The 24,847-nt window shown below is 41.7% G+C and overlaps 1 protein-coding gene across 1 annotated transcript in view; it reads right to left on the bottom strand.

Annotated features, from left to right (window-relative positions):
- Positions 1–24,196, bottom strand: part of LOC137949706 (uncharacterized) — an 82,736-nt gene extending 58,540 nt beyond the window's left edge. The window contains exons 1-5 of the mRNA XM_068795853.1: positions 23,909–24,196; positions 23,112–23,210; positions 21,651–21,802; positions 9,525–9,597; positions 2,066–2,188 (exon numbers count right to left, since the gene is read on the bottom strand). Of these exons, the coding sequence (XP_068651954.1) occupies positions 2,066–2,188; positions 9,525–9,597; positions 21,651–21,802; positions 23,112–23,210; positions 23,909–24,034 (573 nt within the window). The 5' untranslated portion in view covers positions 24,035–24,196. The remainder of the gene's footprint in view (positions 1–2,065; positions 2,189–9,524; positions 9,598–21,650; positions 21,803–23,111; positions 23,211–23,908) is intronic.
- Between the last annotated feature and the right edge of the window lie 651 nt (positions 24,197–24,847).

Raw genomic sequence — 24,847 nt, 5'->3', positions numbered from 1 at the left:
TCCCAACCTTCAGGGCTGCAACATCTTTCTACACTGGAAATGGGAGGACCCGCTGCTTTTGGTCAGACAAGTGGTGCGGCCCCTGCCCCTGCTCCCTCTCAGAGGACTTTCTGGGGCTCTCTAGGGTGGCTAGAGACCTTTCCTGCTCAGTGGTTGACTCTTGGAGTGACCATTCGTGGAGTCTTCCATTCCGTCGGGGGCTAAACGATGAGGAAGACACAAATTTTTACTCTCTCCTCTCTAGGCTCAGCAGCATTACTATTCGGAAGCATGCGACTGATGAACTAACATAGAAGCCCAGCATCAATGGTCTTTTTACGGTTGCCTCCGCCTATTCTCACATCAAAGAATACGATTCCATCTAGCCTGAGCATAAGGTAAATCTGGCATGGAAGCTTTCCGTGCCTAGCAAGATCAAGTTTTTTACGTGGACTGCCATCAGAGACCAGATTCTCACTTCTGATAAACTCCACAAAAGAGGCTTCACCGCTCCTGAGCGCACCTGTCCTCTCTGTGGTGTGTGTGACAAGACAGTTCAGCATGTTCCTCTGCACTATGGGTTCTCTTGGCAAGTTTGGATGATGATTTTTCAGAAGATTGGCTTCCAAATGGGGCTTCACCAGGACCTCTTCGGCACTTGTCAGATGGTAATGGGGACTCGCCTACCTAGATTGGACAAGTTAATCCTCTTGGCATGCCTTGTGCACGTCTCATGGTGTCTATGGCTTGAGCGCAACAACCAAAGATTCAATTCAAAATCCAGTACGCTAGATAGTACAGCTTCTTATGCAATGGGTTTAATCTCTAGCTGGTTGCATACCAGAAAGGAATTTGCCACTCTGTCAAGTGTTTCACTTCGCGACAATTGGAGTTTGCTCGCTTATATGGTGGGTCCTCACAGGATGTTGATCATGGCTACTTGGGATCCTCCCCCAAGCGATTGCATCAAGCTCAACTTTGACGGCAGTGCTTTGGGCTATCCTAGGCCGGCGGGTGCGGGTGCGGGTGGTATAGTTGTGGAGATTTTATTCTCTCTTATGCTGGGTCGGTGGGCATCGCCAACTCCAACGCTATTGAAGTGAGTGCCCTTCTTTATGGCCTTCAAATTTTCAAGGACCGTCTTCACGGTAAGCTGCTTATTGAAGAAGACTCCAAGGTAGTCATCAGCCAGTACTCCAAAGAAAGTTCCCCCTCTGGTGCCAATGGCCTATCATTGATTGTATTGCTGACATTGTGTCCACAATTCATTGTACTTGGAATCTCATTCCTAGATCAGCCAATTCCTTGGCTGATAAATTGGCAAAATTCGGAGCCTCTCAGCAATCTCTCATTGTTTGGAAGGCATTCCACACCCCCCCTCCCCCCCCTTCCCCCTTGTTTTTTTTTTTAAGTGTGTAAATAGATTAAAAGAGGAGAAAAAACAAGCAAACCTAGGTCGGAGGGCCTTCCTCCACAACTAGTTGTTGGAGTGAAATGCCCGCCTTGGCCTGGGTGTCTGCCAAGTGATTGGCAGAGTGAGGAATGTGCTTCCAATTACAATTCAAATGAGAAATTAAATTACATATTTCCAAATGCATATCCCAGTGACGCCACGGGCCTGATAGATTTTGCACACTAGTTGATGACCATCTTTGGGTCGCCTTCAATGTAGAGTGGATCCGAGAGATGATTTGAGAAAATTTCGATTCCGTTTAGTAGTCCTGATAATTCAGCTATTGTTGAATCAGAGTTCCCCCTTGTAAGCTTGCTCTTTTGAGCTTTTGACTTAATAAAATTTAGCATCATTTGAAAAAAAAAATAACTAATGGAAGGAAGAGGGGAAATTCCTTTTTAGGACTGATGTTCAACATTTGATAACATAACTTGTTCAGTGACAAAAAAAAATTAATAAATCATCCTGAAGAAACCTTTGTTCCAATACAGCAACTAAAAACTCTTATACGTTCCCAAAGTCAGAACTTATTTTGTAATTAACATTTTTTTTTCTTTTTTCAAGTACAAGAACAAAGCATACTAGTAATATAATATTTGGAGGAGAACAAACTGTACTAGAACATTAACTTACCAGCATTGGAACTGTAGATGCTTCATTATGTCCATCAAACTCAGTCAACACATCAAAAGCATGCAGCTTCCAGTCCAACGTCTGTGTCACTACCACACTAGCCACACATACATTACCATGAACCTGCAATGTTGACAAATTCTTAGCAGGTTTTTGAGATTAAAAACAAAAAATCAGTAAAAAGAAGTTCACGAAAATTACAGAAAGATTGTTCCTGAATACCTTAATGTGAAGTTGGGTCCAAGGCCCATTCCAAAATGACTAGCCAACTTTAGGAAACCTCTTTTCCACCTAATAAACTCAAGATCTTTGTACTCACTAATCCATGTGGGACTATTCCTTAACACTCTCCCTCATGTGTAGGCCCTCTTTTGTGGCTCTACAAGTGGATAATTTTAGGTGTAGGCCCTCTTTTGTGGCTCTACAAATGGATAGTTTCTCTACAAGTGGATAGTTATGATGTAGGCCCACATATGAGTACCTGCTCTAATACTATGTAAAGTTGGGTCCAAGGCCCATCCCAAAATGACTAGCCAACTTAGGAAACCTCTTTCCCAACTAATAAACTCAAGATATTTGTCCTCACTAATCCATGTGGGACTATTCATTAACACTCAACATAGTCATGAGTTTTTAGAAATTCATATATATAGTCAGGAGTTTTTTTTTTTTTGAAATGATGTGTATAAACTATTAAAAGAAGAGTGAAGTACAATCAAACCCAGAAAAGAGGGCATTCCTCCACAACAAGGTGTTGGACTGAAATGCCCGCCTTAGCCTGAATGTCAGCCAAATGATTGGCAAAACGAGGAATGTGCTTCCAAGTACAATTCAAAAGGGAAATTAAATTACAAATTTTTTAGTACGTCCTAGTGACGCCACGGAGGTCTGATAGAGTTTGCACACCAGTTAATGACAATCTTTGAGTCTCCTTCGATGCAGAGTGGGCCCGTGAGCCGGCTAGAGAAAACTTGAATTCCATTCAGCAAGCACAAGAGTTTTGTTATTGTAGAGTCAGAGATACCAAGAGGGCCCGCCAAGAGTTCCAACTGCCAATTTTCTCTTAAGTTTGAGCTGCTGAAGTTTCTGAATTCTTTTCAGTTTAGAAGCCAGATAGTTACTTGACCCGAATTGTTATCAGTCAGAATTTCAGTGAAGGAAGATTTGAATTTGAATTTTCTCCTTTTTATTTCTTTCCATAGTCTTCATAGGATATGCCCAATGCAGCACGAGAGAATCATCTTTCCTAGCTTTTGGAGGCTAGTGCCAATGAGTGAGAGAATAGTGGATGACAATTTTGATGCAGCACAGTACTGGAGCCCGATTTTGTTTAAAAGAGTGGTCCAGATAGAATGGGCATAATGGCAGGATAGGAGAATGTGACTGGTTGTTTCTGGAGCATTTTTACAGAAAGGGCACAAGGGGTCTAGGATGGGGGTTCCCCACCAGATTAAGGAGTCAGAGGTTAGGATTTTATTCTTGCAGGCAGTTTAGATGAAAAAGTTTCCTCGAGGCAGGGCAAGGAGATTCAAAGCAATGGCCGCAGGGTGATTTGATTGAGCTAAGCAGGAGCTACAAAGGAAGTCGTATGCTGAAATAGTAGAGAAGGAACCTTTTGTACAAGGTGTCCATATCAAAGTATCTTGGTTGTTACTGGGTTTGGCTAAGGGTAGGCTCGATAGAAGATTGGAAGCCAAAATGGCTTCAGAATTTGAAAGATCTCTTTTGAGGTTCAAGTTTCATCCCCCAGTTTCAGATCACATTTCTGAGATAGAGGCATCAGTATTTCTGGCAAGGATTGAGATAGATTCATGACAAAATTTGAGGCTGGAGTGGCCAGTCCACCAATTGGACCAAAATTTTGTTGATGCTCCATTGCCAACATAGCATTTGACTACTTTCTTGAAATCAGGTAGTAGTAACACGATTTTTTTCCAAGCAGGGGATAGACGAGATTGTCTTCCCCCCTATGTCCACCAACCCAATTGTTTGTTAGCTTTTGAAGATACTAATGCTCTCCAGATTAGATCAGGGAAGAGGTTAAATTTCCAAATCCATTAAAGGAGAAGAGCAGAATTAGTAGTGGCAGTATCACGAATAGACCTCTTCCCATTTTGCTAAGTGATATTTTTTTCACCATTTGGCCCTCCCCACATAAATCTTCTTTTAAGTAACTCAATTTTGTCTCTAATAGAAGCAGGACATCGGAACATAGGCAGATAGTAGCTAGGGATTCCATGGAGGCAGGATTTTATTTTTATTTTTATTTTTATTTTTATTTTTTTTGAAATGATGGAGGCAGGATTTTATTAAAACCAGTTTTCCAACTTTGGAGAGGAATTTTCCTCTCCAGGATGCCAAACGCCCTTCCAGTCTCTCAATGACCGGGTGCCAAGAAGACTTGGAGGGTAATCTTGCGGTCAGGGGGAGCCCTAGATAAGTGCATGCAAACATCTCAATTTTGCATCCAAGATAACTTGCCATGGAGTTCAACAGGTTTGGTTCAATGTTAAATCCAGTAATAGATGATTTTGACCAATTGACTTTCTGGTCGGATGAGATTTCAAACAGGTTAAGCAAAGCTTTAATGTGGTGTATTTGATTTAAAGAACAGAAGAAGATGGTCTCATCCGCATATTGAAGTAAGGCTATGTCTTGTGCAGGATCAGGGGAGATGGGGCTGAGCCATCCTAATCTTTTAGCCAATCGAACCGTGGCAGACAAGTGCTCCCCAATAAGGATGAAGATGAAAGGAGAGAGTGGGTCTCCCAATCTGATACCCCTAGTACCATTGAAGTACCCACATGGCTAACCGTTGACAAGAACAGAATATGAAGCATTAGAAATGCAGTTTCTCATCCAGAATCTCTAGCAGGTGGTGAAGCCCGTTTCACCGAATAGGAGGTCGATTAGCTTCGAGTTGACCCGATCAAAGGCTATCTCGAAGTCGAGTTTGATGACAACTCTTGGTTGACTAGATTTTTTGAAAGAGTGTAGTTCATGAGTTGCCTTTGCTGAGTCCAGGATATTGTGGCCTCAGTTAAAGGCACTTTGGCATGGGCTGATAACACAGGGGAGGATGGCCCTTAGACGGTTGGAAAGAATTCAGCCTAAAATTTTATATGTGTTGGTGGTTAGGCTGATAGGTCTGAAATCTTGAAGCAGGGTTGAATCTCTAAATTCTAAGCTCAATACCACTTTTCACCAAGAGAAGATCCGTTGGAAGCAAAGAGCCAGATTCAAATGGCTAAAGGAGGGGGATGCAAACACTAAATTTTTCCACGTTGTTGCCTCAGCAAAGAGGAGATCCAACCGAATTACCTCATTATGCATTAATAATGTGGTAACATCGTGTTGGACCTCGATTACTAACGACTTGATTAAGTTTTTTACAGATCTATATTTGGAGGAGTGCCCCAATTGGGCTAAGTTTCAACACATAAACTTCTCTCGACTCTCTCCAGCAGCCGCTTCACTAATTGAGTCCCCTTTCTCTTATGAAGAAATTGAGCGGGCATTTTTGGGCATGGAAAGCGATATGGCCCCTGGCCCAGATGGCTTCAATGGAGATTTTCTAAACAGATTTTGGTCTCGGCTCAAGGAAGATATTATTGCAATAATTCATGGTTTCTTCAGAAATGGCATCACCTTCCACAGCATTGGTGCCTCTATTATCACTTTGGTTCCGAATAAAGCTAGTGTTGAGAAACCAGAGGATTTTCACCCAATCAGTCTTGTTACGAGTGCATATAAAATTATTGCAAGAATCATGGCTCATCGTTTAAAAGTACAGCTTCCTATCATCATCCACAAAGGGCAAAGAGTTTCCTTAAGGGGAGAGAAATTTTAGATTCCACAATGGCAGCCCACGAGCTCATGGATCACTTTCGGCGTAATCAAGACCCGAGAATCGCCCTTAAGCTTCATCTAGAAAAATCTTTTGACAGAGTAAATTGGATCCTCCTTGAAGAGATAATAGAAAAAATGGGCTTCGAAGAAAAATCGCGATTTTGGATCAGAAACTGTGTGGGCTCGACATCGTATTCCCTCATCCTCAATGGTTCGGTCTGTGGTTATTTCAAAGGAACCAGGGGATCAAACAAGGCGTCCCTCTCTCTCATCTCTTATTCAATATAGTAGCAGAATTCCTCTCTGCTATGTTTTATTCGGCTATTAATCTTGCATGGCTTCCCCCTTCTAGTCCCCAGCAAGCTTTTAATATCCCTATTCTATAGTATGTGGATGACACCATATTATTTGGAATCGGAACTATTGATGGAGCCAAAAAGATCAAAGCAGTTTTGGGCCTCTTTGAATTAGCGTCTGGGCAGAAAATTAATTGGGGAAAAACCTCCTTCATCAGATTCAATGTTGGCCCTGAGCTTCTTGCAAAGATGGCAAATTTATTTGGTTGTTCAACTACTAGCCTCCCAGCAACGTACCTTGGCCTCCCCTTCTTTAATGGGTGTATATCCCAAAGTCTATGGAAACCGGTGGTCAAAAAAATGGAGTCACGATTAGCAACTTGGAAGGGGCGTCTCCTCAGTAAAGCTGGTAGGCTAATCCTCCTTAAGTCTTGTATTGCGGGCATCCCAAATTATGCTTTGTCTTTTTTGCCTTACCCTTCTTCTGTATGTAAAGCCATGGATAAGATGAAAAGAAGGTTTCTCTAGAGGGGATCAAGTAATACATTTAAATATCACCTGGTCATATGGGATGAAGTTTGTCTGCCAAAGAGATTGGGTGGACAGGGAATTCGGAAAACAAAAGAAATGAACAAGCTTTGCTCTTTAAATAGTTATGGAAGTTCAACACTAATTCTTCTAATCTATGGAAGGATATGGTTCGTGTCAAGCTGGGTTGGAACTCTTCATGGTGGATGTCTGGTGGAAATCGGAGAGGACTGTCCTCAATATGGAGATCATTGTACCCACTTCTTCAGAAATTTTCCTCAGCTAGTAGATTCTATGTTGGAAATGATCAATCGCTTAAATTTTGGGATGATTTGTGGACAGGGCAAGAGCCTTTGCGAAATTCCTTCAGGAATCTATTCCTCCTTTCTACACAAAGGGAGATGTCAGTTGCAGATGCTTTTGAGGGGGGGAGGAGGGGTCTGAACCTGCACCCTCGAAGGGGCTTTTCAGACTTAGAGGCCTTGGAAGCGAGTAGTTTATTGGACTCCTTGAATTCTGTTAGAATGAGACCTTCTGACGCGGATAAGCTTATTTGGTGGCCTGACAAAAGAGGCACATTTTCAATTTCATCTACATATAGTTACATTAATGGCTAGGATTCGACGCGAAGGGAGCATGATATCCACTTTGTATGGCGTCTTTGCGCACCTCCAAAGATAAAATTCTTCATGTGGAGCACTTGCCAAAGTAAGATTCTCACGACTGATGTGCTTAGTAGAAGGGGTCACCCATCTATCGACTCCCTCTGTCCTTTCTGCAGCACTGAAGCAGAAACCGCCAGTCATATTTTTCTACATTGCTCCTTCTCATGGAATGTGTGGACCTCTGTTCTATGCAAGATGGGGCTACAATTTTGTATCTCAACTGATCTAATCTCCTTCAGCAAGTCGATCGTTGGCCTCCCTTCTTGGTCTTGGAAAAGCGATGATCTCTGTCTGTGCCAGTTTCGTACCGTGGGGGCTCTGGAATGAACGCAACCGAAGGCTCCAGCAATCCAGGAGTGGACCCCCCAAGAAGCTAGAAACCTAAAGTTGAATTTTGATGGCTCTTCTCTCGGCAATCCAGGGATCGCTGGTTTTGGGGAAGTTATTTCGGATCCATCTAACAATCAATGTTTCTCTTATGCCGGCCCATTAGGCATTTCTGATTCTACGTCGACTGAGCTCTATGGCCTCCTCAATGGGCTTCGCATTTTCAGAGACAATTATTGTGGTCCCATTCACATTGAAAGAGACTCGAAGGTGGTCATTGGATGGTGCGAGCATGCTTCCCCTCCACCGTGGCGCCATTGGGACATCTTTCGGGAGATTTAAGATATTACCTCACTACACTCTTGTATTTGGTCTCACATTCCGAGATCTGCAAATTCGACTGCAAATGTGCTAGCCAAACAGGGAGCGTCCCTGCAATCTCTTGTTGTGAGGGATTTGTTCCCTCTTCCTTTGTAATTTTCTCTTGTTAATATAAATACATCTTTATAAAAAAAAAAAAGGGGGTTGAGTTGGCTTTTTTTGGATTAGAGCAATGAAAGAGGCACCGATGGATTTGTGGGCGATGCCAACTTGGTGGAAGTTGTTAATAAAGGCACGGACATCATTCCTGACATGTTGATAATTTTCTTTCAAAGAGAAGGAGGATACATCAAGGGAGACCTCCCCTAACAACAAGAGATTGAAGAAAAGGGGGGGGGGGGGGGGGGGGGGGGGGGGGGGGCGCAATTTAGCTCACAAATCAGTAGCCGAAATGGCTGATCTAAGTACATGAGACCAAGTACAAGAAATGGTGGAAACAATGTCCAAAATATCAAGAAAAATCTGCCAGTGAGGCCATGGGGGGAAGGATGAGGTGGAGCACCATCCGATGACGACCTTGGAGTCTCCCTCCACGATAAGGGGACTACTGAGGTAGAGAATTTTTTTACAAGCTTGTTCAATTCATGGAGCTAATTTTACGCCATATTCTCTTGCACGTCATGCAGTTTCTTTGATGGATCTTTTTGTGGAGGATTTGTTCCCCTTTGATATTCTTTGACTGTATTTTTATTTTTTGTATGCTTGGGCTAGCCTTTGGCCCTCTCCTTTTTATATTTCTGGCTCTCATCTCAATGAAATTCTCATCATTCTCAAAAAATAATTAATAAAGTTAGAGAATTTTATTGCGGAGACAAGAAAATAGAAATTATCACATTTTCAATATAATACATTGAATTAAAAGAATTAACATTTCTCTATTTTCAATAGGTGCTGCAAAGCTATCTGGAGTAGCCAGATTCGGCAAGGCCATTACAGAAAGTAGGTGAAGCCCTGACACTCATAGTATTTTCTGAAGCATCTTGGAATAGGATTATGCTGAAGCAATGTTATTCTAGACAGGTCTCTCCCCCATGGCACTTTAGACAGGTTTTTGATGAAAGATCAGATCTCAGTTCAAACTGGTGTATTGCATGGAGCAAAGTTCCAAGATCAGCCAATTTAGTGGCTGATACTCTTGCTAAAGCAGGTGCATCCAAAGTCTCCCTTGCATGGGGCCTTCTTGCTCTCTAGTTAGAGGACCTTTTTGTATTCTATGTTGTATACTTTTTTGTACTCTAAACTATACTTGCTAGTTCAATAAAAGCTACATACAAATTCAAAAAAGCAAAAAGTTCTACCCCATAAATCTGGGAATAAACATCATATAATATCTCAGAACATGTAAGATGTCATTGTCATTCTCACTTTCAATTCATTTTACTAAGAAGCATGTAAGAGAAAATAGTGTCGTACAAGTTTGCAATCATTATTTAGAAAGCTCACAGCCTTGGCAATTTGGTGCAATCCCCAAGCATAATACTCATTCCTGCAGTCAGAAATATATCAACTATGAGAGAGAAAACAGAAGAAAACAATTAATTGCAAATCATTCTGCAGACAGATGTTTATTAATGAGAAGATTCTGCAGACCACTGCACAAATTCTATACCTAATCATGTTTACTTTTATTTGTTTCTCAACAGAAGAAACTAATTACTCTTCCTGAGTGGCATCCATTCCTGTAACTATGGCTGAGCCTACATGCTGTTTTTTTATAAGTTTTTCTGAAGGGTAGATTAGTCAGACCACTTAAGGCGGTGTTAGTTGCTTTAGTTATTTAAGGGGCAATTCTGTACTTTAGCTTAAACATTGTATTTAAGCAAAAAAGGGTTGTTGTTTGCCCTAATCCAGATTTTTACATTAACTGGAAATAAACGCAGGTCTTCCCTGCTCTTCTTTCTCACTTCTCTCTCTTCAAGTTTGATCTTTTAACACTATACGATCCATCCAAGTGTGTTATAATTGAATCCTTCTTCTTCTTTTCTCTTTTGTTCCTTCTCTCAATCTCTTTCAAAGCCTATGAAACCTACAAGCTGAAAACTTCTGCCTTTTTGTGAAAAAGGAAAATAAGAAATTATAAAGAGTCATGTGGATGGCCATCAGGGAACAGATCCTCACCTCTGACAATCTCCACAATAGACGCTACACAGCCCCCGATCGTACGTGTTCCCTTTGTGGTGTATGCAATGAGACAATCCAACATGTTCTCTTACATTATGATTTCTCTTGGCAAGTCTGGATGAAGATTCTTCAGAAGATTGGGTTCCAACTAGGGCTGCATCAGAACCCCGCCTTCCTAGGTTGGGCAAGTTAATTCTCTTGGCATGCCTCGCGCATGTCCCTTGGTGCCTATGGCTAGAGTGAAACAACCGGAGATTCAATTCCAAGGCTAGCACCCCGAAAAATACGACTTATCATGCAATGGGTCTTATCTCGAGCTGGTTACATACCAGAAAGGAGTTTACCTCTCTACCGGGTGTCTCCCTTTGGGAAAATTGGGATTTGATCGCGCATATGGCGGGCTCCTGCAGGACTCCGGTTATGGCCACCTGGGATCTTTCTCCTTGCGACAGCATCAAACTCAATTTTGATGGCAGTGCTTTAGGCTGTCCTGGGCCGGCTGGAGCAGTGGTGTTTTCAGAGATAGTAGTGGAGACCCTATTCTATCCTATGTTGGGCCAGTGGGCATTGCTGATTCAAATACTGTTGAAGTGAGTGCTCTTTTATTCAGACTCCGAATTTTAAAAGAGCGTCTCCATGGCAAATTGCTTATTGAAGGAGACTCAAAAACTGTCATCAGCTGGTGTTCAAAAGATAGCTCCCCCCCTTGGCGTCACTGGCTTATCACTGATTGTATTGCTAACATTGTGTCATCCCTTCATTGTAGTTGAACCAAGTTCCTAGATCAGCCAATTCTTTGGCTGATAAATTGGTAAAATTCGAAACCTCCCAACAATCTCTCATTGTTTGGGAAGGCTTCGCCCTTTGTAATTTGCTCGTTTGAGCTTTCTCTTAATAAAATTCAGCATTATTTAAAAAAAAGATTATAAAGAGAGAAAATGAAGGAGAGAAGAGGGGAGAAGCCTTTCAAAAGAGAGACTTCTTGAGAAGAGACTCGTTGGAGTTCGTGCTTGACCCCTCATCTATTTATCAAGTGAGGTCAAAGTACAAATGACTCTTCTTTTTTAGTGAAATGATAATTTTATTAGAAGAGGGAAACCATACAAACCAAAATTAAAGGACCGCTCCCTTCACAACAAGGGATTGGAGGGAGGCTCTGTCTTTAGCAAGAGAATCAACAAGGGAGTTAGCTGATCTCGGGATATGAGTTCAAAAACATTTTTTTTTAAATGATGCTGATTTTTATTAAGACAAAATCTCAAAAGAGCAATTTACAAAGGAGGGAAGCCTTCCCAAACAATGAGAGATTGCTTGGAAGTTCCGAATTTTGCCAATTTATCAGCCAAAGAGTTGATTGATCTAGAAATGAGGTTTCAATTACAATAAGTAGAAGATACAATGTCAGCAATACTATCAGTGATGGGCCAATGGCGCCAAGGGGGGAGCTGTCTTTGGAACACCAACTAACAACAGTCTTCGAGTCGCCTTCAATGATTAACTTGCCATGGAGACGATCCCTGATGATTTGGAGGCCGAACAGCAGAGCACTAACTTCAGCAGTACTAGAATCGGCAATGCCCACTAGAAAAGGGAAATAATGTCAAAAACCTGATGAAGAACAATCCAGTGTCACCAAGGGGGGTAGATATAGAAGAACACCAGCTAATGACAACCTGTGAATCTCCTTCAATAATGAGGGGTCAAGATGATCTCTAAAGATGGAGGGGCCCTAAAGGAGGGCAAAGAGTTCGGCTTCGGTAGAGTCAGCAATTCCCATTGCACCCGAGTGGTGATGAGGGAACAACCCTTAGCATCACGAGTGGCTCCAACATATCCCACAATGTCAAGGTTACCACGAGCATAGCCGTCAAAGTTCAACTTCAAAATTCCTTGAGGAGGAGATGACCAGGCATGGTTGATGGGCGGCCAGCTGGGGTGGGACATATTGGCAAGGGTTGTCCAATTGAGGCACAAGGAAGAACCAATCATGCTGAATTCCTTCCTAGTATGTCCAACAATGTTGCCAGCCTCAATCTCAGCACTACAAGTAGTGAAACTGAAACGCTTATTGTTTCTCTCCTTCCAAAGGGCCCATGGAACATGGCCGATGGCAAAAGAGAGGATGAATCTTACCCAGAATGGCGAAGGAGGTGTCGGTGAGAATTCTGCAGGTGTCAAGGAGGCTGTTAGGCAAGCAAAGCAAGAGCCCAATTTGATTGAAGATGTTGGTCCAGACTGACCAAGCAAAGTGACAACGAAGGAGAAGATGGGCAGTTGTTTCCTTTGTCGTGTTGCAGAAGGGACATAAGATGGAAGGTGTAGTGTTGTCACACTTGTGAAGATTGACGGCAGTAAGAATTTTGTCCCTAATAGCACACCAGAGAAAGAATTTCATCTTGAGTGGGACGGGAATTCTCCAAATGAAGGTCACCTCATGAGGTGCAGAGGGAGTCGGCTAACAATTGATGAGGCAATAAGTGGACATCATAGTGAATCCACCATTCTTCTCAAGATGCCAGAGAATTTTATCTATAGTACTTTGGCAAATATGAACATTCTAGAGTGCCAAATGACCTTATACACTTAAATTCACTTTTTTTTTCTTTTGAACAATGTGTGAATAGACTAAAAAAAGAAGAACAAGTAAAATCAAGCCTAGGTCAGAGGGCCTTCCTCCACAACAAGGTGTTGGAGTGAAATGCCCGCCTTCACCAAGATGTCTGCCAAGTGATTGGCAGAGCGAGGAATGTGCTTCCAATTACAATTCGAATGGGAAATTAAATTACATATTTCCGAGTACATATCCCAGTGACGCCACGGAGGCCTGATGGATTTTGCACACCAGTTAATGTCCACCTTTGAGTCACCTCTATGCATAGTGGTCTCGTGAGTCAATTTGAGAAAATTTGAATTCCGTTTAGCAATCCCAAAAGTTCTGCTATTGTGGAATCGGAGTTTCCAAGAAGGCCCGCAAAAGAGAAGAGGAGATCGTCGTTTGCATCATGTATAACTCCTCCGTAGCCTGCAAGACCAAGAGCACTTCCATCGAAGTTAAGCTTGAAGTGGCCCGATGGTGGGGGGTCTAAATAGCCATGATCGGGGGGCGAGAGGGTTGAGAAAGCCCAGCAACTAGCTGCCAGTTTTCCCTGAAGTTTGAGTTGTTGAATATTCTAAATTCTTTTCGATTTAGACGCCAAATAGATATTTGGCTCGTAATTTGATCAGTCAAACTTCTGTGGAGGAGGATTTGAATTTGAATTTCCTCCTATTTCTTTCTTTCCATAGTCCCCATAGGATATGTCCAATGCAACATGATATACTCAGCTTTCCTAACTTTGGGAGTCTGGAATCAATGAGTGAGAGGATAGTAGATGACAAATTTGAAGCAGCACAATATTGGAGCCCAATTTTATTTAAGAGAAAGGTCCAGACCGAGTTTGCATAATGGCATGATAAGAGAATGTGATTAGTTGTTTCTGGAGCATTTTTGCAGAAAAGGCACAGAGGGTCTGGGACTTGGATACCCCATCGGATTAAAGAATTACAGGTGAGGATTTTACTCCTGTAGGCGGTCCAAATGAAAAATTTTGCACCCAACGGGGCCAGGAGGTTCCAAGCAATGGCAGTAGGGTGATTTGATTGGGATGTGGTTGTGTTATATCTCCCAATTTACATAACCAAAACATATGAAACTAAGTCTAGAGACATAATCAAACATGTAGCCTTGATTCGGTCACTTATTTCTCTTCCTCGCACCAAATTCTTCAGTTGGCGTGCTTGCAGAAACAAAATACTCACTAGTGACAACTTGCTCAGGCGAGGAACTCCAATTTTGGACCCTTCCTATCCCTTCTACCACACCTATCCCGAATCAACCAATTTCCCCAGGAAATTTGGACCATCCTCCTTGGCAGATTGGTATCCAGCATAGCTTGGTAGAATGCTCATCTCCGGCTGCGCCAATCACATTCCCTGGGATCTCTGGAAAGAGAGAAACAAAATAAAATTTCAGTTTAAGGCTTGCAGTGCTCTAGTGCTTGTTGATTCCATTGCTAGCCAAATCTCCACCCTAAACCCTTACGAAGAAGGATTTTCTCCATCTTAGCAGCACCCATCTTTGTGGCAACTGGCGTCGTATTGCTGCAATGTCTGGCACATCCCGTCCCCAACTACGGAAGTCAGGAATCAACCCCCCCCCCCCCCTGCCTAGCTACTTTAAACTAAACTTTGATGGCAATGCAATTAGGTGCCCAGGTCCTATACTAATTATGGCGGAGTCATCCACTCTAGCAACAGCAATCTCCTTCTCTCGTTCATCGGGCCCCTAGACATCTTGGACTCTACTCGACTGAACTCACTGGCCTATATCACAGCCTGGTCATTTTCCGTGAACGTTTCGATGGCCCTCTCATCATTGAGGGGGACTCCAAGGTGATAATTGATTGGTGTGCTAAATCCATAATTTCCCTGTGGAGACATTGGGATGTTTTCTTTGACATATGTGCCATTAGCTCTTCCCTTAATTGTACCTGGGCACGTGTGCCCAGATCAGGGAATCATCTTGCAGATTATCAAGATAAACAAGGCTCATCCCTTTAAATTATTGATGTGTTGGGATTTCCTGCCTCCTAGGTTGTATCTTCTTTTAGCGGTTTTGGGTCTCTTTGAATTAGCTTCGAGGCAGAAAGTTAATTGGGAAAAAACATCTCTCATGGGTTTCAACGTTAACTCTGAGCTTCTAGCTGATATGGCGAGTCTTTTTGGTTGTACTACATCTAACATCCCAACCACTTACCTTGGGCCCCCCCTCTTCAACGGTCGCATAAATCAAAGCCTCTGGAATCTTGTGGTCAAAAAGATTGAAACCCGCATTGCTACTTGGAAGGGTCGATTTCTTAGCAAGGCAGGTAGGCTCATTCTCCTAAAGTCTTATATTGTCGGCATCCCAAACTACGCCTTATCCTTTATGCCTTGCCCTGCTTCCGTCTGTAAAACCATGGATAAGATCAAAAGAAGATTCCTCTGGAAGGGATTGAGTGACGCCTTTAAATATCATTTGGTCGGATGGGAAGATGTTTGTATGCCAAAGCAAATGGGGGGATTGGGTATTCGGAAATCGAAAGACATAAACCAAACTTTGCCTTAAAGTGAATTTGGAAGTTCAACACCATTTCCGCCAATCTTTAGAAGGAAATGGTCATTGACAAGCTCGGTTGTTCTTCTCCATGGTGGACTTTAGGAGGTAACAAAAGATGCTTATTGCCAATTTGGAGATCCCTCTACCCGGTTCTTCCTACTTTTACCTCGGCCATCAGATTCTATGTGGTTAACGGAAGATCCTTAAAATTCTGGGAGGATTGGTGGGCGGGGCAAGAGCCTTTACAGAACTCGTTCAGGAATCTTTTTTCTTCTCTCTTTGCGGAGAGAGATATCAGTGGTCGATGCTTTTGAGGGCAGTAGTTTGAACTTGCACCCCCCGAAGGGGGCTTTCAGATACTGAGGCATGTCGGCTGATGGAATCTATGCAATCCTTTCGTCTACGGTCTTCCTTGTCAGAAAAGCTCATTTGGTGGCCTTACAAGAGCGATGTCTTCTCTGTGACCTTCGCTTATAGATTTATCAATGGCTAGCACTCAATTCAAAGGGAGCACGAGGTATATTTCTCGTGGCGCCTTTGTGCCCTGCCAAAGGTAAAATTCTTCATATGGAGTGCATGCCTCAATAAGATCCTCACGGTAGATATGCTTAGATGGAGAGGTCCCTTCTATTAACCCCCTTTTGTCCTTTCTGCAATACGAAAGATGAAACTACAAGCCATATCCTGCTTCAGTGCTCTTTCTCATGAATAGTGTGGACCTCCATCCTTTGCAAGGTCGGGCCACAATTCTGTATGTCGGCAAATGTGATCACCTTTAGCAAAATGCCGAATCAAGAATTCCGGCCTCTGATGAAGGCACTTTGGCAAGGTTTTATTATTTGAGGGAGGGTGGCTTTGAGGCAATTAGCAAGAATGCAGGCTATGATTTTGTGTGAGCCAATGGTGAGGCTGGTAGGTCTGAAATCTTGAGGGAGGGCTAAGTTTGATTTTTTTGGGATTAAAGCAATTAAGGAAGCTCCGATGTCCTTATGGGTGATACCAACTTGATGAAAATTGAGGGAGGGCTAAGTTCGATTTTTTGGGGATTAAAGCAATTAAGGAAGCTCCGATGTCTTTATGGGTGATACCAACTTGATGAAAATTGTTTGCAAAAGCATGCACATCATCTCTAACAACTCCCCATAATTTGTAGTAGAACTCCCCATTGAATCCGTCTGGCCCAGGGGCCCGATCCTTAGGCAGGTCTAGGTGCTTATACTAAGCTGCTATTAATCATAAGTCCCTATATGGGAAGTACTGTAATTTAGACCTTTGTGGTCTACAGTTGTACATATTGTTTGGCTGCTGAACATAGTGAATTGAGATGTAAACATCTTGAGAGTGGACGAGCAATCAGCAAGAGGATTGTAAACCACCATAAAAATCATTATGTACTTGAGTTTGCATGTTTTGACTATTTTAAATTGGTGTATGTTTGACTATTAGAGAAATTTTTAGAGACAAATTTGAATCAGCCATCAAATTTGATGAATGTATTCACCCCACCTCTAGATTTATCCTTGTGGGACCTAACAACAAATTAATTTGGTGCCCTGTAGCTGATAGGAAGCTCACCATTTCATCATGTCCTGAGTTTTTTTTTAAAAAAATAGTGCTGAGTTATATTAAAAGAAGTACAAGACATGGAAGATAAAATATCTGCAAAAAATGAAGTAATTGGCCAATGCCGCCAAGGGAGGGAGGCAAAATTAGAGCACCAATTGATGACCACTTTAGAGTTCCCGTCAATAAGTAGCTTCCATTTTTTTATTTTTTTTTTGAAATGATGTTGATTTTTATTAAGGCAAAAGCTCAAGAGAGCATATTACAAAGGAGGGAAACCTTCCCAAACAATGAGAGATTGCCGGGAAGTTCCGAATTTTGCCAATTTATCAGCCAAAGAGTTGGCTGATCTAGGAATGAGATTCCAATTACAATGTGTAGAAGATACAATGTCAGCAATACTATCAGTGATGGGCCAGTGGACCAAGGGGGGTGCTATCTTTGGAACACCAACTAATAACTATCTTCGAGTCGCATTCAATGATTAACTTGCCATGGAGACAATCCCTGAAGATTTGGAGGCCGAACAGTAGAGCGCTAACTTCAGCAGTATTAGAATCGGCAATGCCCACCAGAACACAATAAGTAGCTTCCCTTGAAGTCGGTCTTTGAAAATATTTGACCCAAAATGAAGAGCATTCACCTCCGCAGTATTAGAATCTACGATGCCAACTGGCCCAACATAGGAGAGAATAGTCTCGCCACTATGATTCGTGAATACCCCCCCCCCCCCCCCCCCCCTCCTCCCCCTGCGTGTCATTGGCAGGTCTAGGGCATCCTAGAGCACTACCGTCGAAATTCAGCTTAATGCAATCACTAGGGGGAAGCTCCCACTCAGCCATTATCGGAATCTTCTGAGGACCCGCCATGTGGGCTAGAGACACCAATTCCATCGAAGGGAGACACCAGCCTAAGGAGAGGATTCCTTCTTGGTGTGGAGCCAGATGGAAACCATACCCACTGCACACAAGACCGTACTATCCAGATAACTGAACTTGGAATTGAATCTCCGGATTATTTCTCTCGAGCAAAAGACAGCAAGGGATGTGAGCAAGGCAAGCCAAGAGCAGAAACATGCAAATTTTAGGAAGGCGAGTCCCATGCACCATCTGAAAAGTGCCAAATAAATCCTGATGGAGGCCCACCTAAATGCCAATTTTCTAGAACACTACCATTCAAAATTTCCACGAAAAGCTACAATGCAGAAGAACATGCTGTATTGACTCCTCACAAATGCCACAAAGGGGGCAGGTAGTATCCGGGGTGGTGAAGCCTCTCCTGTGAAGATTGTCTGCAGTGAAGATTTGCTCTCTGATGGCTGTCCAAATAAAGAATTTTACTTTGCTTGGCGTTGAAAGTCTCCAGGCGAGATTTGGCTTGTGCTCTGGCTGACTGGGGACAACTTTCCTAATGTGGGAATAGGCTAAAGTAACTGTGAATGCACCATTGATGCTAGGCTTCCAAATCAGTTTATCTGGCACTCTCTCCTGGAGGATGGCACTACTGAGACTGGAAAGAAGCAAGCTGAAGGGTTATAGCTTCATCATCATTCAAGCTCCGGCAGATGAGAAGACTCCAAGAAAGATTACTCCAAGATTCTGCTACCGAGCATGAAAGGTCCATAGTAATCCTATACAGCCCCGGGTATTCCTCAAAGAGGGAGTGGGAACCGCACCACTCATCGGCCCAGAATAAAAGAGTTCTCCCATTGCACCCAGTGACTTGTCTTCTTGCATAGCAGCCTCAGCCTTGTCTCTTTTTGGATCTCCAAAAACTAAATTCTTCATGTGAAGCATGTTGCATAGATTTATTCCCTACAAGGGACAATTTGGTTCGACAAGGAACTCACATTCCCACCCTTCATGTGTATTGTGCAGCCTCACTAAGGAAACAATTGATCATCTCCTCCATTGTTACTTCTCTTGGCAAATCTAGAGCAACTTCTTCAGCCTGAGATGCCTCTATGTCTGCCGAATTACCTCAATGCATTAACCTTTCTTTTTACCGATTTTAATCTTCCTTTTTTAGGTAAAAAACAATGCTCAAATCTTGCATGGCCTTCATCCCTTAAGGCATCTGGAATGAGGGAAAATAGGTGTTTCCGGCAAGTATCTTCCCCCTGGCCAATTGCTGTTGAGAAGATCTTCTCCCATATTATCTCTTGATCGCGTACCCTAGATTTGTTTGAATTCAGGGTCGGTAGCTGAAAAGCAATTGGTTTCAGGCCGCTTTCCTCTCGAACAGCCGCTCTTCCCTGATGGTTATCTGGAAGCCATCAGACACCGCCACCATTAACCTCGATTCTGATGGCTCCTCCATGGGCCATCCTAGTCCTAGGAGATTTGGAGGAGCTATTCGGAACCCTTCTGTTAATATTCCTTTGCCAGGCCCTTGGCATATTATGTTCCACTTCCACGGAGTTCCAAGCCCTTAGACATGGCCTCAAGATTTTTCATGATAGATTTCATGGGAGTCTCCATGTGGAAAGGGATTCAAGTTGTGTTATCAGTTGTTTGGGGAAAAAGGAAATACCATAGCGTCATCGGTCATCTTTATTCTAAATTCAAGATTTGTCCAACAATGTTGTTTGTAAATGGAATCATGTTCATAGATCAGCTACTAGTGTTGTTGATTCTCTTGCTAACGAGGGGTTTGCCATCCAATCCCTCATTGTAAGGGATTCCCTTATCTGATGTATTTTGCTTTACCTTTGAGCTTAATGAAATCTTACCCTTTCTCAGGAAAGAAAAAGAAAGAGACATTGCTTCTCTTTCCTTTCACTTCTTGTTAATGAAAGATAAAAGGCCACTTTGAGAGCTCTAGGTGTCAGAGTGGTTCCGTCCACTCTTGTTAGAGTTTGTGGTCTGAGTTAGATACTTGGCTTTCCGCACCTTAAACGGCTAGTCTTTTCGGGTTGTATTGGCTAGGTATCTGACTCAGAACTCCAAAGTTAAGCGAGTTTGGGCAAGAGCAATTCTAGGATGGGTGACCTCCTGGGAAGTACTCTTGCCTAGGACTTTAACATGGTATCAGAGCTAGGCACGCCACGGCCCGCGTTCGTATCCCGTGAGAAGCGGCTCCAGAATGGGCGGGGTGGGTGTCAGAGTGGTTCCGTCCACTCTTGTTAGAGTTTGTGGTCTGAGTTAGATACTTGGCTTTCCGCACCTTAAACGGCTAGTCTTTTCGGGTTGTATTGGCTAGGTATCTGACTCAGAACTCCAAAGTTAAGCGAGTTTGGGCAAGAGCAATTCTAGGATGGGTGACCTCCTGGGAAGTACTCTTGCCTAGGACTTTAACACTAGGGACATTACACAAGGGAATGCTTTTTTATTCCCCTGTTCAATTTGATTTGTGAAACCCTTGATAATATCCTTGCCACAGCTGACCAGCATGGCTGGGCTATTTGACAACATATTTGCCTCTTCTTTAGATACACCAGTTTTACAATATGCAGAGGATACAGTTTGTTGTGATGTTATTCTTGTTAAAGTTCTCCATGTTACAACCTCTTTGCAACTCATGGATTCATCGCGGAGAGTAAACATGATTAAACTTTCTATTCTTGGCATCAATATACCCCACACTTATATCAACAACATGGCTTCTAAAGAGTCGAAGACACTCCATGTCTTACTGAGGCTTAGTTTATTTATGGGAGAGGTTACTAAATCTCTCAAGGATCCAGTCATCAAAAACATTTAAATGGCATCCCTCATCTTAAAAGGGAAAATTCTTTTTAATTGTAGGTTAGCTTTGTTAACTCCATCTAGCCTAAAAACACATCCTCTCCCTCCTTCATCGCCCTACTTCTTTTGACTTTGAAATTGAAACAACGAACCTTTAGAATCAGCATGGATTCCAGTACCATTGATTTAATTGGCGGCACATCCCAAAGAGGATGGTAGCCATAAAATAAGAAATTCCCATCTTACAAATCACAATTTTCTTGCAAAATGGGTATGGAGATTTGAGACCAATAATTTTACCCTCAAGGAAAGGACTGTTTGGGATAAGATTCATTATCCCTTGAAAATTTGGCTTCCAATGAAGAAATTCATGGAGTATCCAATGCTGGTTTAGAAAGCCATTTGTATGTTAAAAGGATTATTTAAAACTCTGTTGTTAGGAGTTAGCTCCTCCTCTTTTGCTCTCTTAATAAGATCACATTTCATCAAAAAAAAAAAGTCAATTTATGTGGGGGATTAGATTGGCTCAAGAATTAATTTTGAGAAGACATATGGTTGGACAGATGCCCCCACTTGGATTTTACTACCAAATTCAGAATTGCAAGGACTCCTTATATGGCATCTCTGTTTGTTTTCTTCAGGGTAAAACAGCCTGGGTTTTCTTAGCCAACCTCCTAATACCAATTTTAATTGGCATTTTTATTGAACTTTCAAATAATTTTTGCATCAAAAAACAATAAAAATAGAGTAGAAGCAAAAACTGAAGGAAGTGTAAAGGGAGGGCCCCACTAATTTGTATTCACTTGTTTTTGCTGAAATAATAGCACATCCATTTAAAAAAAAAAAAAAAAAACAGAAGGAAGATTTTTTTTTTTTTTAAATGACAAGAGTCTCACAAGGGTAATGAAATGATGCTGATTTTTATTAAGACAAAATCTCAAAAGAGCAATTTAAAAAGGAGGGAAGATTTCCCAAACCATGAGAGATTGCTGGAAGGAAGATCATTATAACAAAGAGAGAGTAATGAAATACCTCTGTGTACCTTCCAAACCTAACTCCTTTATCTTTTCTGCTAGGGGCATAACAGGCTCAGTCACAAGGTAAATAGTATGCTTGTTAGAAGTGCCATCAAAAGTTTCAGCTTCAGTACTATGAAGAAAAGACAGGATGTTTGGGTGTCTGACCTGTAAGAAAAGTTGTTTATTAAACTGGCCAGTTCTGATAGGAAAATATCAGTGTACCAAGCACAAAGGAAATTGTAATAAAGTAATGAGTGCACAACTGAGAAGCACGAGATGCAGTCAAAGTTTTCACAGGAGAGTAGCAAGTTCAATTGCTTGAATGGAAGGTATAGGATCAGGACGTCTAACATAATTTTAACCTGCCTGATACAGCTCCAAAGGCAACCATAGCACGAACGATAACCATTTTTCAAAACTAGAAGGAAACAACTGAAAAGCAAAATGGGTGAGTAAATACTCCTAGTCAATGCTCCATGTTGATGACAGATGAAAAAAAAAAGAATCTAAGGACACCAGGCACCAACATCGTAAAACCCCTGGTAACAATTGATCCTAAAACCAGCACTATTTAAAAATAAAAAATAAAAAATAAAAAAAAGTTGATCCAACGAAGGTCACTATTTGACAAAAGTCAGTGCACTATTTGGCAATATGATTCATCAAAGGAGGAACTTTTTACCCGTCTTCATAAACTAAGGATTTTTGTCAAAGTTTCTCTGGTTCCCTTGTAATAGAAGGTATTTTTTTATGGTCATATCATTGTTCAGCTCTAGTAAGATCCCTCCATGGAGATTTCTTCACTTCTATGATGAAATTGTGGACCAATCGATGAGCACAGGTTCGGCAGGCTCATATATGGCTTAGCGCAAATTCAATGACTGACTCTTTAGCAAAACGAGGAGTTGATGTACAAGACCTTATCATGGCAAATACATTTCCAGCTGATGTTCATTAATGGCTTCTTGTTTTTTTCTATTCTTTATATGGTGAGGCTAGCCTTTACCCTTCAAACATTGTTGTTGTTTTTTCTTTTGATTCCGTTGTTTTTTTTCTTTTGAAAATTAAACATTGTTGTTTGTGAATGTACAAAATTGATTAAATACCTCAGCAAAAACACAAGATGGTGAAAACACCTGAAGAACTGTAATTCGTGAACACTAATATGAACAGAAAGAATCATATCAAAAGGACAAAATGTTTGGATTGATCTTTCCTCAACTATTATAGCCACTAATAAATCCATGACATTAAGGATCCAATGAAGAATCTGGTGAATTTTTCCTCATTAATAAAATATTTTTGTAATTTCAAAATTCATAAAAGAAAATGATTCAGTGACTTAGGTATTCCTTCACGGTCAAGGAGTATCAGAAAATGAAACTAGTAATAAATGGTATACAACCAAACTACCATAAGCGACTCAAGTTCATGAACACAATAACAATTTCTATCCCATTCAAGAACAACTTACAGTGCGCAGCCGCTTGACACCATTGCGACCAGCAGCCAGGTGTCCATCTTGTGGACTATTTCCTGATAGAGAAAATATTGATACCAGAGAACCATCATCCTGGTGAAGGAAAAAGATAGTAGTACCATAAGATACATATGACACGCACAGGAAAAGCAAAATGACCCATCATAGAGTTATTTCGCTTCAAATCATAAAACTCAGAGTGGTTTGAATCATAAGTCTTTTCATTGTCCACTTCTTCATCATCTAATTTAAGATGTTAAGAAGTTATTAAGTTTTATCACCGTGCTGAAGCTTTTTTCTTTCCTTTCTTTTTTTTGACGAAAGAAAAGAAAACTTGGCAGAAAATGCCAAACAGTTCCGATTGAAACTTTACATTGTACAGTAATCAGCTTGGACATTCTTATTTTCTAGTGACCAGATAAGCAGACTTGAATAAACCCTCAGAGAACAGCTCTTAGTTCATCAACAGCTAAGACGACCAATTGATACAAAGCTTCATCGCTTGATCTACCCAAGAATTTCAAATTTCACTATCCAAAAAGATTCGCTCAAGTTTTTCCAGTGTCTAATCAAATATCCACTCCCAATAGTAAAACTTCACGATGTTGAATTCTCACTTTCTCGGTTCCAAATAAAGTAAAAGTAACCGTTCGCAAGAAGCCACAACTTAAATCACTAATCACGATGCACAACGCGAGCTTTTTGCATGACACTGACCAGATATTCGTTGGAAGTAAATCTTCCAATATTCATAGAAAAATTGCAGAATTATGAAGAGCGAAAACGAGTACCTTGGACTTTCCGCGGTAGTGAGTCCAGGAGCCCCAAGCAGAGGAATACGGTTCTCCAATGTTATAGGGAAAATCCTTCAGACCAGTACCAGATCCGGCAACAACCCCCTTGAGAAATTTGAACATTTTCACAGAGAAATAGAGAGAGAGAGAGAGTGAGAGTCGACAAAACGATCGGTCGCAGCTACTGCGACTTTTTTGTACAGAAAAGTGAGATCGATGACTGCAGCTGCGATTTCAATTCCTCCGATGCAAAAGAGATCGAAGGTCAAGAGAACAGAGCTGAGTCTGAAGAGAGCCAGGGACAAGCCGCAGGCGCCTAGGAGGGAGATTCGTCGTCATGTCGGCATGGCCTCAAAAGTGGACCCATGACCCACTCCTCTCTCTCAGGTGAATGATGTGGACCCAACAGGATGGACCAACCGGACCGGATTGACCAACCCGACAAGCCCGATGAGAACCATCCGACTCTTAATTGAACAAAAAAAATGGCTATTCGAAATGTTTTTAAGAATCTCTATCATTAACGATATTATTCTGAAAAACAAAATAAAATTTTGTCTGTAATAATTTAGAAAGTTCCTTCTTGTATAGGCTAGTAGAAAAACCCCATTTCACACAATTCAGATAGCCTTTGTGGTTGAATTTATTGTGCTAGTGGTTAAGTGTTGTGTATTATTAGAAGATTAATACTAATCCATATGTATAAGCCATGAATTATGTTATAATTTTCTTATATACTTAGCTTATTTGTGTTTTAGCCTCAGGGTTATAAGGTTATTATATAATTATTGTCTATGAATATAATGGAAGGGGATGGAAGAGGACAAGCTGACTAAGGAACTTTGGTTGAGAGGGTTTAGCTCCTTCAAGACTGTGTTTGGAACAAAGAAAGAGAAAGATAAAGAGAAAGAGACGCCTATGGAAAATGAGAGAGAA

The sequence above is a fragment of the Aristolochia californica genome, unplaced genomic scaffold (genome assembly GCF_029961685.1).
Source record: "Aristolochia californica isolate CCGP_79_NKW_82.1479 unplaced genomic scaffold, dmAriCali1.0.hap1 SCAF_14, whole genome shotgun sequence".
NCBI lineage: Eukaryota > Viridiplantae > Streptophyta > Magnoliopsida > Piperales > Aristolochiaceae > Aristolochia > Aristolochia californica.
The sequence above is the reverse complement of the archived record's forward strand: the minus strand, read 5'-3'. Positions and strand labels throughout refer to the sequence as shown.